General features: G+C 38.5%; 1 protein-coding gene across 5 annotated transcripts in view; it reads right to left on the reverse strand.

Annotated features, from left to right (window-relative positions):
- EPHA7 (EPH receptor A7) overlaps positions 1-20583 on the reverse strand; it is a 166209-nt gene that overhangs the window by 107183 nt on the left and 38443 nt on the right. For all 5 annotated transcript variants that reach the window (XM_009889002.1, XM_009889001.1, XM_009889000.1 and 2 more), the window contains exons 4-5: positions 3135-3290; positions 1922-2257 (exon numbers count right to left, since the gene is read on the reverse strand). In XM_009889002.1, coding sequence (XP_009887304.1) covers positions 1922-2257; positions 3135-3290 — 492 coding nt within the window. The remainder of the gene's footprint in view (positions 1-1921; positions 2258-3134; positions 3291-20583) is intronic.

Here is a 20583-nt window from a genome sequence, read left to right on the forward strand (position 1 = left end):
CTCTTACAACATTTATCTAGGGGGGTGAAGGTTTTTCCATTACTTGAAATCACTAGGTAAAGTCTAGATGTTGTCTCTAATACATATGCAAACTATAGTTTCACTAACATCTCTGGGTTTGACGGGAGGATCATTTCATAAAGTCATATAGCTTGTATTGCTTATAAGATAACACAGGATAACCATATTATATCTTCTGGCCTGAAAAAATGTATAAATCCATGACTATGAGAACACAAGAGAATTAGCTATAATGAATTGTCTTGGGGGTAACGCAACAAATTTCTGATTAAGGCTTTTCCGTCTTCCTGAGATGTGATACTAGCCACCACATCACACTGTCTCTTTCTTTACCCTGTGTGCCATTGAACCATCAAAGCACATAAAGTAAAGCAAATTTGATTTAGCTAAATAGGAAAAAGTGCAAATGCTCTTCTTCATGTGGTAGTTCTGTGCAGACATCTACAGAGAGCAGAACACTGTCCACCTGTACACATCTGAAGAATTATAGAGAATTATTTTAGAGGTGAAAAATCAAGGTGCCAAAATAATACAATCTGTGATGCAAAAATAGTTTCAGGGTAAGTTCTCTTTGCTCAAAATCTCATCGTAAACTCCAAGAACTGAACGAGCACAGAGATGAATCCTTTCAGTCAGAGGGATGGTTCCAAAATAATATAAAATGTGCATTTAGTATCCAGGAAAGCACAATGAGGAAAAATAAATATCCCATAAATATTCCAGCGTAATTTTAACAACTATATAAACTGTCCTAGGTTTGGGGGGGGAGGGAAGGTTTTGAAGAAAATTTCTTGTTCTATTTTTCTTTTTTTTTTTTTTTTTTTTTTGAGAATATCATCTCAAATAAAGTGCAAAATAACTACAGTTTTTCCTATAAATTCATTGCCCCTGTATGGTGAGTTTATCCTCAGTTCAAAGCATTACTATAGGAGTTCATTTCTACTGCACTAAAAAAGAATAGCTTGATCACAGTAATTAAAATTTGCTTCAAAATGTAAGTATGAAGTATACTTTAAAACATTGGCTAGCTGTTCTTACAGCAAGCATCAGTTATTCACATATTTTCTTTTAAGGTATTTCTTCAGAAGCCAAATCTTGCAATTAATGTTCAGTTTATGATCTTTTGTTCAATGTATAAAAGGTTAGTTTTACTATCCTTTCGTAAAGCCCACAATGAAATATTGTAGATTCAGAAACCTATAATTTTTATCAGCAAGCGACTCATCATTTCAGAAACCTAAATCAGAAAATTCTTTTTTTTTATTCAGCATGCAGACATCTAACGCCCTTTTTTCCCCTGGGGTGGTATGCTAGTTTGATTTTATTTTCCCTGACATTTCACCTGTCAGATTATGATAAGTAGAAGAAACAAAGAATAATCATCACATTCTCACTGAATCTCATAATCAAATATCTGGAAATACAAGATAAATTAGAAACATTATCCTGAGGGAAAACATTAACACTGAAAACACATCAGTTATCCAAATCATCTTCCAGTGACCTAGGACTCCCATACAGGCTTAAAAAATTCAGAAAGGAAGCCTTCACAGGACTGTCACATCTTTTTGTTTTTCTTCAAATAGTAGGGAATGACCAACAATCACGTAAGAAAAAAAAAAAAAAAAGAAGTTGCAGAGTCAAGAAAATCTATTTAATAATAAAGCTCTATGTCTTCTTTAAGTCTTTCACCACTGCTTTCTGAAAGCAGTCCTGATGCCAAGAAACAGGGCAGCTTATCATGAAATAGTATAAACTCAAATTAACTAGTTGGCAAGGCGAAAAGATTAATGAGCCACAACACACCAAACATGCTCCTGATTTACTGCATCTGTAGTTTGCATGTTCCCAATTTCTCTCAGTCTCACAGTGTTGAGATTCATAAGTGATGAAAACTTACCTGCTTGACCGGTGGTGATACTGACAGCTGCAAAAAGCCTCTGGGAACGACTCAAGTCAGAAACCCCATTCACAGCTTCAACTTCAAACGTGTAGTTAGCATGAGCTAGCAGGTCCATGACAGTGACATAGTTATCTACTAATCCAGTTTGCTGGGGCATATATCCAATGTTGCTCCCACAGGGAACACATTCGCCCTGCTCCCAGCTGCACCTCTTGCACAAAATGCGGTAGGTCACATCATTTCTTCCCCCGTTGTCAGCAGGAGGACTCCACTCCAAACTCACGGTAGTCTGGTTGATATTGAAAATGAGGTTCTGTGGTGCAGATGGAGGTCCTATGTAACACACAAAAAAGTCCAAGGGTAATTGCACAGAACCATGGTGGGCCGTGTAGCTAGCATTTTAATTACTGAGACAGAAAGTAGTTAAAACATTTTTCTTCACATAAACATTTCATTGTTTTTACTACAAGCTGCATAAAAGCTTCCCTGAATCACTTGGCAAGAGCTTTATTTATTTTCCATTACGGCATCAGAATAACAATTGTCTATATTTACTGCAACTGACTTTAGCTGTTTCTCTTCTGTGCAATTAAAAAGATTGGTTAATGTACCTTAAAGGTTGTCTTTTATAGTTTTCTCAAATATGGGATTTGTTTCTCTCTTCTAAGCATACAGCAGCAACTGCATCTAGTCCTTTGTTATCGGCTCCAGTATGATTTAGAGACCTTTGGGGCTGCTTTGGATTTAGGAGACTTCCACTATTTGAACCACCAACCTGTGTAGGCTACTGTATTTGCAGTTAGAAGGTTAAGCCAGATCCAATTACAGTTCAATCAAAGCTCAGATCTGCACAGGTTACTTTTCATTTTTCATGTTACTCATTTTGGTATTATATCTCATAAAGCACACTGTTTACAACAATTTTACAGCCATGGGAAGACTATGCCTGTATTCTATCTATTACAATGAATTACACACTTACCCAACATGCAATGTTTTCCAATGTTATATCAAGCAAATATGAAAATCATATTTATGCTGATTCTATATTCACTGTTAACGTTTTTTTCCCCTGTGCCTTTCAATTTCATTTACTGTTGTAAATGTACTTTTCAAATATAGGAAAAGCCAGCCGAAACTACTAGCTACAAGTGGCTGCACCTGGTTGGTTAAGCAACGTCCTTTACGATTAAATTCACGACCGACTCACTTGTGCATGCGACATATGGTGGATCAGAAGGTGCTCTATAATAGCTATCTTCACAATCGCATCTTGAAGATCCTTCCTTGTCAGAGAAGCTGTGAGTAGGGCAGCGGGAGCACTGCAGATCTTGTGAGGAGGATTTGTAGAACCCACGGCTGCAAGCTAAGGCAGAATAAAACAAATTAAAGTTTAGATCTGCATTGACTACTATTCTGATCTTTTTTGTCACTGTCACATGAGGCACACATTCCTGTAAACATCTAAACTACCCATTCTGTTATGCTGGCGCAAGATACTACGCTCACAATTTCTTCAGTTGATGCTGTTAATGATTTTGTGGCATTTTTATGAGTTCAAGCATGAACTACAAATACCTCAGCAGTTGGCAGCACAATATTTTAACACAGAGTGCCACAGAAATAAAACAAGCATCTGTTTTTCACCAAAGAAGAGTACAATAATGGTGTGAAACAGCTGGATGCCTGCAATAGGCCTAAACAAGGGAAAAACCAGTCTGGAGAAGCTCTGCTCTAAGGCCACTGAAGTGTTTCTGGTATCTGAACTAGCTGATTTGGAATTAATAGAGCAAAAGTTACTCTTCCCTGATCTGAGAAACCCACAGAAGTTGTTACCCACCAACGAACTCTGATCCCAAGGAAAGAATGAGGCGTGAACACTTATTGGGACAGCCGACGCCGGTAGGAACAAGCAGAAAGAGGAGGAGGGCAGACAGCATTAGATGCACAATTGCTTTTTCAGTTTCACAGAGAGAGAGAACTAGGCTGAAGTGAATTTACTAAAACTTTGAAGGGAAATTTGAAAGGTAGACAGTTGGAAGCATGCATATAAGACCACCTCATACTTTGGTTTGCCTGCTGTGAAGGAAAAGCATGGAAGCAAAAACCACAACTGCCACAGTTCCCAAACCAGAAACACCCATAAAACACACCTATAATGATTCTTACAAGCAAAGAACTGCAACCTTGACATTCAACTTAAGAATGGATAAACTATGAGAGCTATAAGGGACGAGAAAGAGGGAAGTGGGGATCAGACAACACTAAAACTGGAAACAGATTAAGACTCCATTTCAGCACTGAGGTTATGGGCAAACTTACAAACACTGTCAACATGAAAAACAGAACACAAAAGTCCTCCAGAACTTTCTAGTAAAGCAGAGGCTTTTTCAGCCACACTATTTTATTCTCTTTTTCCAACCCTAACAGACAGTCTAACCTTCTTAAGGCATCACCTGTATGCAAAGAAAAAGGGACAGCAGCTGAAACTTAGTATTGAGTATCAAAATATTAAAGCTAGTTAAATAGTCATTCTGAATTCAGAGGGAGAGAATTTACTTTGGTTATATTCATATTTGCTTGGATATTTTCTCAGAACAGAAATGCAAAGTATCCAAAGACACTGATATTTGGAGCAGTTATTTCAGTTGTCTGGTACGGCAGCGAGGGGAAGAGCATGAAAACAATGAGCTTTATCCAAATTTCACTGAAGTCGCTGAAGAGTATCCAACTTTAATAGCTGTTGGACTGGACCTCCAGCATAGCTACAGCGACATGGCTCTTATTAATCTGATGAATTTTATACAAGTGAGAGAAAAAAACAGTGGTAATACTTAAGATAATAGTAGATTAAAGTTGATGAATTAGGTAAATCAACAGTGGATCACACCAGCATAAAGGATAGGAAATTCGGGCCCCCTGTTACTGCCTATCAATATGCTAACTTTCTGAAGAAAAATATGCCTAAAGGACAGAAATCGCCATAACATTTAGAGTTTGTCATGCTGAAACAAACAGTGGATGGAAGCTAAATTACCTGGCAGAGAAAATTAGCAGGCAAAGCATGTATCCTTTGACTTTGACAAAGGGGCACAAGTTTGCATGAGAAGAAAATCTAGTCCTGCTTGTAAAACAGGTTATAGTTTGATTCCACCACAGTAGCTGTTATATATGCTATTTAGAAAAGAAGACAGAAAAAATTTTGGAGAAACACTTTGGATAAAAATGACCCGTGAATTCATAGTTGTGGCAAATTTAACTCAGAATTATCCTTTTACACCTTCATTCAAGATTGTTTCAGAATTTCCTGACGAAAGACAAAGAGCACAAAAGCTGAACTGATTTGTATGCGTGTACCTTAAAACATATATTTAAACTTCTGTCTGCTCTTTAGTACTTGCAATTGAAATGTGGCTAAAATTACCACATAATAGTTTCCTGCCTTTCTTAAATAGTCATGTTCCTCTCATACTGAGCAAAACACTGGACAAATACACCGGGTCTTCCAGCACGCAGCCCTCTGCAAAGCAAAGAGTAGCTTAAAAGGCAAAGATCCCTACTGCGTTTCCAGTCTGTCCTTCTCAGCAGGGAACATTACAAAGGAAAGACGCAGAGGCTAAAATAGAGATTTCAGACAGAAATAACAAAACGTAAACAGAAAACCCCTTTACTTTTTTTTTTTTTTTCTGATGACTTGATCAAGGCATTTATATGCTTAGTCACTTACTATTTAAAGTAAGTGTGCATTTCTTATTAGAGTTCAAAGGATATGAGTGTCTGTGACTAGTTTACATGACTGAAAGCCATTTATTCTCCCGCACAGCATACCACAGGCAGCAGGTTCAGGCACTTGTACCATGCTACAATTCCATTAGCCTTTTTTTCAATAAGAGGTTTGTTACGACATTTAATAATCATCCCTTCAACTCATACACCCCATAAATATACAGGGCAGAATACTCCAACACTGAAATTTTTAACAGTATGAAAATAGTGCTTTTAAAATAGTGATTTTTAAAAACTTTATAGTTCTTTGGAAAGGCGGATACGCAAGGGTACACATCATAATTGAAAGTACTCATTAGAGGAATTAAATTATTATCCCATTTTTCTTCAGACATTTAAATTTGTCACAAAAATTTGTTTTTTTCAGCCTAGCAGTGGAATACTTCTATTGCTCAAAAATTGGGGAGTTATGAATCTTTTTCTGTTTTTAACATATATCATTGTCCTTGCCAAGAAACTTACAACTGAAAACGACCAAGACAGGGTGTTGGATGGACCACTTAGGAAGGTGTGATAACTTGCCAGTGAGCTATTACAGATCACAGATGGGAAAGAAAACTATTCAAAAAATACTTTTTGACTCTTTTTTTTCTTCCCTTTTGTCCTATCTTGCCAAATTGCCATGGAGATTTTTTTTTATATTACAAGTAATTTAAATATATTGTTTTGTTCTACACTATTTCAAATCAACCTATTTTGATCCAATTTAGTACTTTATGTAATATTTTTAAGATCACAGGGACAGGTGGTATAAAATCCGCACTGCCACTACCTCCATAAGGAACATTAAAAAAATGCTAATTGTAAAAAAAAACCAAAACACATTAGCCAAACATCACTTGGAGCTCTGTACATGCAAATCTAAAGGTGATAAATACAGGTACTGTTCCACAAAAGTATTTCATGGCAAAGCTTGAGGCAACTCAAATTGCATTCGATCACATCCATTTTAATATTTCAATTCATTAGTGCAGGAGAGCACTCAGCAGCAGCACTTGTTCCCTAGAAAGGGAGCTTATACTGCAAGTCAAGGTGCAGAACTCAAGCAATGATAGGAGATATGCAGGAGGGCATCACTGGCGAGGCAGCATTCTGACGTTGTAGCCCTAATCCTAATTATTGTTAATCTGAGTAAAATATGAACTCATTTGAGCTTCCTCAAGCAAGTTGAGAACCAAGAGTACTTTAGCTACTGAAGGGCTTCTGGGGTACTGGAAAAGACGGGGGGTGGGGAGGAAAGGGAAGAAAGCCAGCACAAAATAAATTTACTACCATTCACTGTGGTGTGTCATTTACAGCTGCTAATTTAATAGAACAGCTCTACCCAGATGAAGCGCGCATTTTGTTCAAACAGCTGCTCCAAAGTCTTATACGTTCCAGAAAAAGGTTTCAAACCAAGAGCAGTCAACTTTACTGACAGCACAAAGACAGGGAATAACACCAGCCAGCCTAACCTGAACCAGTCTTGAAATAATGCAAAAATTAGTTACTAATTCTTCCCCCACATATTACAAAGCCAACAATAAATACAGAAGAAAGCTATGCTTCAGCCAAAGCACAATTCTTTGCTTAATATCCTAGCTTCTTCTAGGGACTGACCACCAGTGACCCCCCAGGGCCACCCAGCACCTTGGATTTGTTTACTTGTCTGTGACAGCCATGGCCGCTTCTCAGAGAAAATCTTCCCACCTCCTCTGCGAAGCAAAGAGGTTTCTCTTGTTGGGAAGCTGGCAGAGTTCCACCGTGAAATACAAAGACGATGTGAACAGCCCTCAGATGAGAGACCCTCCTTACGCCGTGGAGCTGTGGTGTGAAACTGAGCAGAGCATTGTCGTTTCATGTTTAAAGGTCCTTGCCTGGAAGCCCTAGATAAAGAGGTACACTATTCTGTCTGCATACGATGAAAGACCCTGCTGAAGATGACACTAGCAGTCTTTCTTGGCTTGGACTAAGTTGCTTTCTTTTTGTACATCCAGCAGCACTCAGCCATAACAAGGACATATCGTGACAGTAGGGTCTGGTACACGGCTGGGCAAGGTTGCAGCATCCATGCACGGTACTCGCCTGAATACACGTTTAGCATATGCCACGGCAGCCAGGGCAATCACAAACATTTTGAGTCAATGTGTTTGGTAACATTTCAGGGCCTATACAAATACCGTAAATAATGGAATATTGCAAAGTCACAAGTAAATACTGAGGAATTAACACACACTACTAAGAACTACGATGCCACATCTGTGGCACAACAAGGCATGAGCTGTTGTAACTAGAGATGCTGATTGCAGCTTATGTGGAGAAATGGCAGCTTCTCTGCTGTGAGCTCATCACATGCCTTAGTGGCCTGGTAGGGATCAAATAATGTATATTTTTCTTTTCATATTTACAAAAAAAAATTTCCAAGAAACTTTGGAAGGGGGAACGAAGGCAGATGTAGAGAGCAGCAAACAGCAGTCTGCAGTCCCACTTGTGGGACAGAAAAAAGGAAAAAAGGGACATGTTAAGTACTGTTCATTTTTATGTAACCTTTTCACTATAAACACCATGGAGATTCATTTTGCTTCCAGGAGAGGTACGGAACTTAAACCGGGAGGGATGATGGAAATATGGTAAGGGCTATGAGTGACACGTGTAACAACCATTGTTTATATAACCAAAGGAGAAAGAGTAAACAGTTGTAGGGCAGTGACACATTAATCAAGAGAATTATTTGCTACTACAATAACACAAACAAATTTAAAAAAAAAAAAAAAGAAATCTCTATTTGTAGAAGCGCAAGGATTCCAGGTGGCATATCAGCTTAAGACTGAAAGGGCACGCAAGTGTTTCAGCATGTTAGACACTTGATTGAACATGGCTTTTGATAATAATTTTTCAGTTTATATGAAAATAATGAAACATAATGAGTTGCAAGGAGGTGACTGCTCTAATTACTGTTTGATCCCATTATAAAAAGTAGACTGGTGTGAGGGGAGAAAAATGAAGATGACATACTGGGCTAATAGAGAAAGAGAGCTTGTCTGTTTATTCTGGTTTGCTCACCATTCCCCGAGTTTGCCGCCATGAGTAAATTATAGTGGTGTACACGCCATAGTTTCATGCACACCGAAGAAGATGAAACTAACGTTTAAACACTGATGCTTTTTCAAAGTCAGTGTCAATGGATGGCAAAGGAGTAATCACGGAGTTTCAAGAAAAGCGTATTACTTACGAACTTGGGGCAACAGCCTGGTCCCACTGAGAACCACGGCAAAATGACTGCCCATCTCAGGAGAGCTCCGGTTTTCCCCTGGGTACCTCCCTCCTCTTCACTTGAATAAAGCAAGGTGACTATATGTTAAACTGATCCTATACGTTGTATTTTTTCCTACAGGCAGCATCTAGAATTTGTTTTATATCTGTGTGGACTTAAGCCTCCATTCTTGTGATTTGTTTTGTTATCTTAATCAACTCCCTACCTTTCTACCCTCCCCAAGCCTGCGAACATTAAAGACAATTCAGCTAACTCACTTTTCACAGAAATTATGTATACACGAGGAGTTTGTGCAGATGTTTCCTGGATGAAGTTATGCAGCTGCAAAGACTTTATTAATTATAAAATGCAAAATGGATTGTTCTGTAATTGAAACTCTCTGGGGGTCTGATACATTTGAAAATTAACATACATATATGTATGGTCAGGACATAGATGGATGCTGTTAGATTATTTATTACAGATGGGTATTTTAGCTAATGCAGAAAAAAGGCTGGTCTTTCTCTACTGGAGCTTTCAAATACTTGCTTCATATTAATGTCTATGGTTCCATAACTCAGGACTGAAAGCACAGCTTGCAGAAACAGTACTCCCACTGCTAGTGTTGCTGACCTCATCTACGATGGACAGGTCCAGAATCTTTATTTTAATCCTATTGACAATGCCTCAGTGGGAGTAATTATAACAGTCAGCCACAAATCCAGACCTCCTGTCACTGATATATTAGGGTTTTTCACAACGAAAATGAGCAGCAGACAAGGAGGACGAAAACAACATGGGGTAGTGATTATAGCAAGATTTGTCAACCCCCTTCTGTATTAACCTGCTACAAACATATGACGATTTGGCATGGGCGACACCAGAAATATAAAATGTTTAATCTTCCACAGTATCACAAATAAAATTTTGAAAATAATCTGGGGGGCATTGCTCTCTCCCAAGATACTTGGCTGGTAGATCACAACATCAGCCACAGGCGCTTTTTAGCCAACATATCTGAGAAGTTTAGGTAAACTGAAAGCAGACCATTATAAAATAATTCCCAAATGTGGATTTCAATGTGAAATATTAGACATAAGAAATCCAGTAACAAAAGGAGACTTTGTAACCTCTGATCCCCTTTTCCAATAATTTGTGTACATTCAAGTCATGACTATGTTTGAAACTGTAAATTACTTTTATAGTGAGAGATGGCATCTGTTATGCCTTCTCTGGCACCTAATATATATTGTTTTATAAGGAGCTTAGACTGCAGTATTTTATTTGTCTAACTACTATGCAATGATAAATGTCTAGCTGAAAAAGATGTTTATTTTAGCTTGATTTTTAAACTGCAATAGCATCTAAAGATTATTCATGTTTCAACCAAGGAATTATGTTGTATGGTTTAGCCAGAGTAAACTCAAGACTCTTAATGGTGCCTCAGCTATAGTGTGAATGACATATCTAAATAGGGCTGTCCTGTGGCTGCATAACATCATCCACCGAATGTTTGCTGTTGCCTGTCAGGAATCTCTCAGACCTTGTATTCATTTCCTAAGCCTAATATGCCCTTGTTGTCCAGAGTCCTGCTAATGTCTTTTGAGAGTTGTTCACATACTGCTGTTCACACAAATAGCGATCCAGAAATAGACTGCTTGCTGAGTAATAGTAACTTTTTCTGATTTTTGCACTGAATGAAGTGAAACCTTTACCTCTCTACAAATTTGCTTAAAAAAAAACCCCAAAAAAACGAATATGTCATCATGTGTGCCTTTTTAACTTATCTCGTTGCAAAGAAACATAGGCACAAAGAAACATTCTAGTGTTTTCCTGGCTAATTTATACACAAGGACAAGATAATCAGGTTGAGAACATCCCACAAATCAAAAAATACCCAATGTCACTACGCTGCAACAGCAAAATTACTTTGAATCTAATGATTCTGAATAAGTACATAAAAGGCTACATTTAAATGGCAATTAAAGAAACTCTAGCACAGTCTGAGCAGAATTAATTAACTGGGTGAGTTAAAAGTTGCGCATTGAGCCTATGATATAATGTTTCTCTACATTTTCAGAGTTTGCAAGGACTGGGGCATGTGCCTCTCATTAACTTTCTTGGGAATCACAAATATAAAGCCACCATGAAAAATTGGGGGAAATTAACATGTGAGAGATACAAAGACACAAAGATGCAGACAGACACAACTCTATTACTGAACAGAGTTCAAAAGTGAAAGGTGGGTTAGGGAAATGAAAGGAGAAAAGATATGCTGGCTTTCTTGTTCATTCTTTTCCTTTTTTTTTTTTTTTCCCCTTTTCTTCCACCATGCCCTTCCCTCAAAATTAGGTTTGCAAGGTGCTGAAGTAGCGTCTGTGCAGAGTTGAGTGACAGCTCAACTGATTAGCCAGATTGGGAGCAAATGTTCCACACTTTGCAGGACATGGTGTAGTTTTGTCACAAAAAAAAAAAAAAAAAAAAAAAGAATCCATGCCTGAAGTTTTGTCAGCAGTAGAAATTTTATCTGTCTTCCTCAGAAGGTTCTCAACCAGTCAGAGAATTAATGGAAAAATGCACTTGATTTGCTCATAGCTTCTGTGTCTTTGTGTTTTGTGTTTGGGTTCTTTTTGTTTTTTTCCTCTTTTATTGACTTATTAATACTTAATTATGAACTTTTTAAAATTTTTACTAAAAAATCTGTTAAAAATACAGTGACTAAGAATTCAACAAATCTAAGACCACCAACAGATTTCTGTTGTGGAAGTTATGATATTCTGATAGGAAAGTTGTATGATTATCTAACTGAGCGGAATAACACATCCCTCAGATGCATCAGCAGACAACAGACATTGCTGCAATGAAAAGAAATTGGCTATGTGAACTACAGTGTAAGCGATGCTTTTTTTTTCTAAACAGATATATGAAAAAAAATATGCTAAATTTGTGACATCGCTGTATTAATGTCTTTGTTGGGTTTTTTGGTTGTTTTTTTGGTTTTTTGTGTGTGTTTTTTTTTTTTTTTAAACTTGTAGGAAATTCAGCTCTAACAGCCATAAGAAACAAACAAACAAACAAAAAATACTGGTGATGAAATTAACACAATAGATTGTTTCCACGAGCTTCTTCTTTAACTTTTTTGCTTCCCCATTCTTGCCGTGTAGCACAAATAACGAAGCACAAAAAAATTCTTAATAGTCTACAATGTAGGTAGCTTGCCTTATACAGTGCTGCCACTTAAATAATAAACTGGGCTGGGCTTACTGGGTTCAGTAGGGACTTTGACAGTGGCAATGCTATGGCTCAGCTCCTCTGACATCATACAGGTTCTGTACAGCCATACCTTGTCTGTCCATACACAAATGAACCCTTTGAGGTGTTTAATGCACATTTGAGCTTTGTGATTACCAACATGTCTTACAAAAGGTTTCCTCTTGTTACCTATGGAGAACAAAATACGTAAAAAAAGCTCCAAGCAGTACTGAAAATAACATAATTGGGGGAAGGGAGGGGAGGAGGGAGTAGGTGAGGCAGTGTATTTGGTGTGCTTGTTTTCTAAATAAAAATACAGTAAAATCTGATCATTGATAAATCATTTGGAAAATATAAAAATACTCTGAAAAAAACAATCTTTGAATTTAAAACCAATGAGATTCCCATGGTCTTCTTACCTGACCTTCCAATGTGCAAAGGCCTTTGGGTTTAATGAAAAAAATCTTTAACCTGAAATATTATATTCACTTCTGGGGCCCTGACTACAAGAAAGACATGGAAGTGATGGAGCATGTCCACAGAACAGCAATGAAGCTGGTGAAGGGCGTAGAGCACAAGTCTTATGAGGAGCAGCTGAGGAAACTGGGGTTGTTTATCCTGGAGAAAAGAAGGCTCAGAGGAGACCTTATCACTCTTTTCAACTACGTGAAAGGAGAGTGTAGAGTGGTAGAGGATGATCTCTTCTCCCAAGTAACAAGTGACAGGACAAGAGGAAATGCCCTCAAGTTGCACAGGGGAGGTTTAGACTGGTCATAATCTTGCCAGTTTGGCTGTCAGAGTCCTTTGATCAGGAAGTCACTGAGTTTTTCACTAAACCCCACAAAAGCAGTTTCCAAATTTCTGCAAAAACCCTCTCACTCCCTGGCTGCCCCTTTTCTACCTTCCTGAGAGCAACACCAAGAAACTTCCAGGGCAAGAAACATGAACTGGTGAACGGAAGACTAGCGATAGCTTTCCTGGGGGAGCTGCTTCTAAATTACCATCAGTGGGAGAATGGAAATAAGGGTATGTTTTGGTCTATCACAGATATGTCAGCCAGATCAGCCAGCCAAAGAGATCTAGGTATGCAGAGACTGACATTTCCAACTTACCTCTCATCCTTCAGAGCCATACCTCAACAAACAAGTCCCATGGCCATGGGGTACAGACAACTTACGCTGCCCCAGGAAGAGCAGATGCATGCAGTTAGGCACTTCTCAGGCTGCCTACAGACTGGATCTGCCCCTCTGAGACTTTCCAGGAGAGTCCGTGTGTTGACCTGTCTGCCTGAACCCAACCACGGGCAGGCATGGGTGGGACAGTGTTGACTCAGGCTAGCTGGAGGATACCAGGCCAAGTTTTCCTTTCCAAGATGCTATAAAGTTCACCTACCACTTGTCTTTAAAAGCCTGGACACTCAGCCAGTCTGGTTTTGCTCAAAGGCTCAACGCTGATGTCCAAAATAGATTATAGATGCACCTATGCTGACAAAGGAGTTCCCCAACAGCAATCTACTTCCGTAAGACATGACAAATAACTTTATTAAACAGGCATGATCATTTATGTCACTAAAGCCTTACTTAAAAAACCTTCTGACATACTACTGTAAAACTAACTTTGTGCTGTTAATTTTATTGGTTCATCAATCCAGTTCACTCTAGAGCCACTAAATGTCTGTGCAGGAACAGTACAGGAGCAGGGTGTTGAGAAATGGTGGAACTACTTCTTTCAGCAGCAATGCCTAATTGATGCATTAATAAAATGTAAAGTTAGTAAAAATATAACCTGAATAGCTTCTTGTACTTCTGAGGAGAGAGCAGTACTAGGTTTACTCGTTCTGTCTGTCTTTATGCCATAGATTCCTTCTTCACACAGATGACTCCCTCCTGATGCCCCCAAATCCTGCCTTACAACTGTCCAGATACAAATATTATGGACGAGTTTCCTACGAAGGTCTCAGATAATCTGAAATCCCTTCATGAAATCATTTTGTCCCCTGTGAAATAACGGAGGTCTGTTGGGGGAGTCTTAGATCACACGGTTCAAGGATAAAGTTCTCTGTAAAGGAAGTGGTGCAAATAGATCTGTTGCAATAGACTTCCTGAAGCTCTGAGACAATCAGCTTGATGTGGATGTTTAATTTAATTCAACAGTAATGGTGCTTAATAATTGGCTGGCAAGAAATAAATCTGGAGGGCTTACTCATAAAATAGAACAGAAGCAAGCATCTCTATAAGCTTTCCAATTGAAATGAAATTAAAACAACTTAATAACACATTTTGTTTCCTTTGGACAATGACCTTCCATTATGGTTCCAGGCCTCAATCCAGAAGAAATTTTTCACAGGTTTCTGTAACACATTCCTCAAGGCCATCATTATACAGCAGGCAAATCCATCCAAACAAAAGAGTGGCTTCTAAAAACCCACAAGAGAGAAATGATTCCAATTCTGCATAATAGTGCTACAGAATCTAAAAATAACTTTAGATTCACACCCTGGTCTCAGATATTCCTACGTTTAATGTTGATTGTCCTACTTTGAAAAATATGCTTATGCCCATCAATCCATTGCGGTACTTTTGGAGGAACTTAAATGCAAAACAACAACTGTTCTCCACAGTTACATTTGGCTTGGAATGGGAAAAAATAGAAATACTTCCAGAAAGGAAACAAAAAATACACTCTAATTTCTTTAAGAAGGGATTCCCTTCCAGGTTCACTGAAGCCAACAAATTTTTATCAGTGCTTAGAATGGAAATTTAAACTGTCTGCGTTAAGTATTTAACTATAATCTTTCAAAATAAAAATGGATTTAACCTCTTTATCTAAAAATTAGAGTATCTATTTATTACGAGATTACAAACACACAGCTCCCTTTTAATGAAAAAATAAAAATATAAAGGAAAAGCATTAGCATAGCAATTCACTGATATGAAACTGAACTGGAATAAAACACGAAGAAACTTCTGGGTTTGCTTCAGTAAGTCTGCGGTAAGGAAAAACATTGCTAACTCTGACAGATTTATCTGCTACAAGTTTTTATGAGAAAACTTCCCAGATTCACACAATGCTTTAATTCCAAATAGTACAGCAAGAGTTGTGATAGTGTGAAATGAAGTTGTCTTTACTAATTGCATACTCTGAGCAGAAGTGTGTCTTATAGCAGTGAGCGTATCAAATCTGCCTGGCTGATCCTTATGATTTGGAAATGTCACTTTCTACTAAGCACAGAGAAAATAGGGAGGGGCAATAAAGCCGCTCAAAGATAGCAGCCATCCAAAAAGATAAAGGACACGCTGAGGAAAAGCAGACAACAGATTGCAGAGACAGAACAATCACAGATGGAGGCCAGGTGGGTGGGTCAAACAATTTTTTTTTTAAAAAAGGTTTATTTTCATATTTAAACAGTACCCCGTTGTGTAAATGTTCAGCAAAGAGCTGATAAGAAAATGGATTTGTAAGTGCGTTTGAGCAAACAACATGTCTTATAGTCAAGAGGGGCTTAGTCGTATATAATTAAGGGATAATGTGCATGGTTGAAGAGTGCATGATACAACAAGCATTTTCTGCAAGTGATTAAACCCCACTGCAAAACAAAGGAGCTAGATACCCAAGGAAGCTTTATGGAGCCAGCATGGAGTAATCTTAAAACATGAACTTTCTTTTTGCTGGAGAAGACAAGAGGATATTCATCTAACCATACAAAAGATTTTTTTTTCATTGAAAATGCTGTGAACTTCCACACTGCTTCTGCCACCTAATCAAGCTCTTTAACTAAGATTATCACACTTTCTGTTTCAGTGTACACTACTATTACATTTAATCCTTTAAAACCCCTAAGAGAACAGCTCTGTGCACATACAATGCCCAGGTTCACTGGAAGTGCGTGCAACCATAGTCCTCTGCAAATTTCCGAAAAAGTGGAATTACTCAGCTGAGCAATTACAGCCCTGAGGTTGAGGTTGATCCAAACCCCTTGAAGTAATGGGTGTCTTGGACAATGGATGACCTGAATCATGCAATGAAGACAAGCCAAATGAGGATGATCAAAGGTTCACCCACATCACTGGGTTGTTTCTGGCCATGACCTATGCCAGATGCTTACAAAAGTAAAGAAAGAGCAGGGCAGAGGCAGAGGCGACTCTCATCCAACAACCAGGCACTAGCAATCATAAGCTATCACTCACCTCCATCTCATTGCTTAATATCCCCTAACAAACTTTTCTTTCTTGAATTTATCAAATTATTTTCATGAACCACCAGAGTTCATCCAAGTGACTATTTACCTGAATGTTAAAGCAAGTTTTATTTCTTATAAGAAAGTATACCTAGTGCCCGTTTCTGCACAACTTCTCACATAGCTGTAGCTTGTACACACACATTCATACCAACCCTGAAGGTGGGTAACGCTGACAGTAATGCCACAGCAGCAGGCAACTCTGTGTGGCTTTCCAAAGCACAAGAAGCTGAGTAAATAGCACATTCCCAACACCAACAATTACAGGGACTATGTGCAGGTATCACTGACTACATAGCCAGCTCAGGTATGTCATAGCAGAGAATACAGCATAGACACATGAACAATCTCAATTGTATCTGGCCAGCTGTCAGGTATATTTCCAAGAATACCAATACTCCAAGGCATTTACAAAACTTTTAAGGACTGGGAAACTTAGAATTCTTATTTGTGTTTTTTTATTATCATTATTTAATAGTGTCTTGGGTTTCAACTTTCACAAACTGAAAGGGAATAGAAAGAATGCTAATATAACATGAATGAATCCATATTAGCACTTTTGTTTGGATCCAGAGTGCACTTTTGAAGTGATTTCCCAGTCATCCCTGCTTACCATCAGAGTTACCTCAGAGCATGTGAACTGGTTTGCTTTCAGAAGAAAATAACCAGAAGATGTGCTCCAAGAGTGAAACTAATGCACTCCAACCACAATTGGATCAGATTAGACCTACCTCGAACAAAGCCCACATAAATTTATTTATCATGGACATCAGGTCCTCAGTACTAACTGTTTTGTTTTACAGCTTCACTCCTATTGTTCCATGCTCCTTGCTAGTGACACCATCATGAGGGGAAAACACGAATTCTTTATTTGGAGAAGCTTTAATTGTTGGCTTTGATTGACAAATCGGTACATAAATTATCTAATACATGTAGAACTGACTCAGCGTCCTAATTGTGAACAATTTGTAACTCAAATGATTTTTTTTTTTCTGTGGAAGTAATTCTTCAAACAGTGCTGTGTAGCTTGTTAGAAAGATGAGTTTATAGATGTTGGTTCCTCAGTGCTCAAGAAACTACGCAATTCTTTGAAAAAGAGCAAGATAATGAAAAAGAAACAATGAAGGAAACAAGTTGTTCTAGTCGCAAACATAAAAAGAAAACACAAAAAAAAGGAAAAACAAAGAAAATAAAGGTTGATTTACAAAAGTGGGGGAAGAAAAAGCAAATTTATATAAAGTTCAATAACAGGCAACAGGGACCAGTTTGTCCACACATAACGTGTATGCAGGTCCCAGAAGAAATACTCTTCGTGTTAGGGAAGTGCCCTCACAGCCCATGGCAGAATTCAGTTTTCCACTTAGGGTGGAATTTAAGGCTTACAATTAGGCAGGTCTACTCAAAAAACATTCATTCATTCATTCTCAAAAGGATGGACTGCCAAGGAAGAAATAAAACATATCTCAAGAAGGCGTGAAAGTCATGGCAATGGCCCAGGGGACAGCAGGTATTGTCACTGATAGAAAGCATTCCCTGATGTCTCCCTGGGCTCTAATACATTTCCATCTTCAGTTCTGCTACATTACCCAAAAGCATACTGGGCCTTTAATGCCACTGTCCTTCTTCCCCGTTCTTGCAATTTTCTGTGTTAAATATTAATGATTTGTTGTTTTGGGTTAGTTTGTTTTTTGGTTTTTTTTCTGAATTATAAACACAAATATAATTAAATTAAAGTTAATTTTATAAGGAAAACAAAGATGGAAGAAATTCAGACAGTAGAGTGGCTGTGGAGCCCCACTAGGAGTCAAGGAACGAGGCTGAGCACTGGGAAACAAAACAGGCATGCAGTCCTCACTCGGGGCTCAGTTCCTCCCCTTCTCTTCCCAAGTTTTCTAATTGCTCAGCCAGACAAATTTCCATTACACAACCCAGCTCCTTATCACCAACAAGCACACTAGTCTGACAGACCTACTGATCTCAAATGGGTCTCCTCTGAGACAGTGACAGGAAAGCTACACAAAGGAAAAAGGTTGGCCAACTCTGACACTGGATTTAAATACAAAGTCAGATTGGGACCTGGGCGTCCTAAGTCTGCCTTGAGGACTTCAGAAAAAGAAGAAAGGGGCTGTTGGGAGGGAAACATCAACAGAAACTGCAGCAATATGATACAGAGCCGGACTATTATTAGAGAAGCCGTCCAAATTAATCCCTTGATCTCCACTGCCTAGCTGACAACAGGCCACAGATTAAATATTCAGGATGTGACTTCTCCCAAGATTACACCACCTAAATTGCAGCGTCAATATGTTAGCGCTTACATGTGTAACGAGTAGCTAAGTTCTCCTTGGAGTCTATGGAGACGTAGGGCTCAGTTCTGAGCTGCCTAAACACAATTACCTAGTCCAGTCTGAGAAAAGCTACCCCTCCAAGGTCCCCACTTAATGGTCCAAAAGAGTGTAGGTCTTCTGTGACTCCTGCATCACGTCTCCCAGCCCACACAGATGTCTTGTATACGATACACCACCTCAAACAAGACTGGACAAACAATGTTTATGAACCCAACACCAGCCTCCTGCAAATGGTCAGAGAAATGGCTCTCCAGGCGACAGCTTCAAAATAAATCCTGCTCTCAGTTACTTATCCTGACATGCCAACATATACAGCATCTAGTCATAAAAATTATCAGTAATCCTTAAATGGCACCCAACAGCATAGCCTCATAAAATATCTCCTGTTTTCATATGCAAGCAGTTTATCTAGCATCCTATGATAGGTGGGTAGTGATGAGAAATGAGAAGAGTAGATTATCCACAATTCTCTATCAGACCTGCCTCTATCAAGTACCAAACAGATCCATACACACAGCGTTGTAGAGCTTTTTATAGCTTGTCACACAAAGTCTCAGTGACTGAGCTGAAATTAGTAATGTATGCCTACAGGGAATAAGGTATCAAGCTGAGGTTGGCATATCTGAGCCTTTGAGTAGAGAACTGGTGTACTGTAACTAGTTTTCTAAATTCAAAATAAAACACTGGTGAATTTAAGTTGTTTGTGATTATGTTAGGCTATTATGACATTTATGTGGAAGATGATGAAAATTAATTTGATAGGAATGCAAATGTTAGCTGGCAATTTACTGCATTACAGCAGCAGTGTAGATAGAACAGAGATTTGAAGAATCTTAATTCTACATGAACAACGTAAACGTGTCTGTGTTTCCGAGCATGCGTGTACACACATGCATGTTTCACGAACATTCATATTTCAATGATATAACCCTCTCTACTGGCCTATTATGCATCCAAAAATGAATGGTAGGAGTAGCAAATAGTTTGGGTGAAGCCAAGAACAAGTAAACATTCTCAGTTATTAGTTACTGTGGAAAGTTGAGCTTTTAAAGGCTTTATCAAGTACACACTGATTCTTAAAAGAAGAAAAAAATAAAGCCCTCTTTGTCTTTCCATTTCTCATCTTTCTTCAAACTTTGGAACAAACTAACATATGACATCACTGAAATAGCAGATGCAAAAGCCGTATATTGGGCTTTTTGCCACTGTATGCATGAAGTTACAACAAGCATTAATTACGGACACTTCTGGGGGATCTGGGAATCCCTAATTAACATTCTGCTTCCCACACTACAAAAGGTGCCAATCCCTTTGCCCAGCCACTAATTCTCATGTTGAATTAATAAGGCACTTTTGTGCATTTTTGTGCCCTTTTGGGTTCCTTGTCCTATAAGGTCCATAAGTGGTTGAAACTCTATTCAGCGTTTAACCTCCAGCTTTTAAGATACTTGATAATTACTGATAACTTTGTCAAAACAAAACAAAATTCTGTTCAGAGCAAGGAGCTCTAAGATGTAAAAGGAACACAAAGCTCACTGTAATCTTCCTCAAATGCAGGAACAGGTTTTGACTATGTGTACCCACACGTTTGACATCGGTGTCCCACAGGGTGACTTTACTGTACATATTTGCAAGAATGAGCCCAAGTGTATATCATCACTGCAGACATACAGTGTTTCAACCAGTAAGATTCCCAACAAGAATCTGTGGATGGACTTAAACCAATATATCCTCCCGTCTCTCTGCACTTATGCTTTTCCAGTAGTACTGGAGGTTTCAAACAGCCCATACTTAGTGCTGGATT

The sequence above is a fragment of the Charadrius vociferus genome, unplaced genomic scaffold, assembly GCF_000708025.1.
Source record: "Charadrius vociferus isolate BGI_N301 unplaced genomic scaffold, ASM70802v2 scaffold166, whole genome shotgun sequence".
In the NCBI taxonomy this organism is placed as follows: Eukaryota; Metazoa; Chordata; class Aves; order Charadriiformes; family Charadriidae; genus Charadrius; species Charadrius vociferus.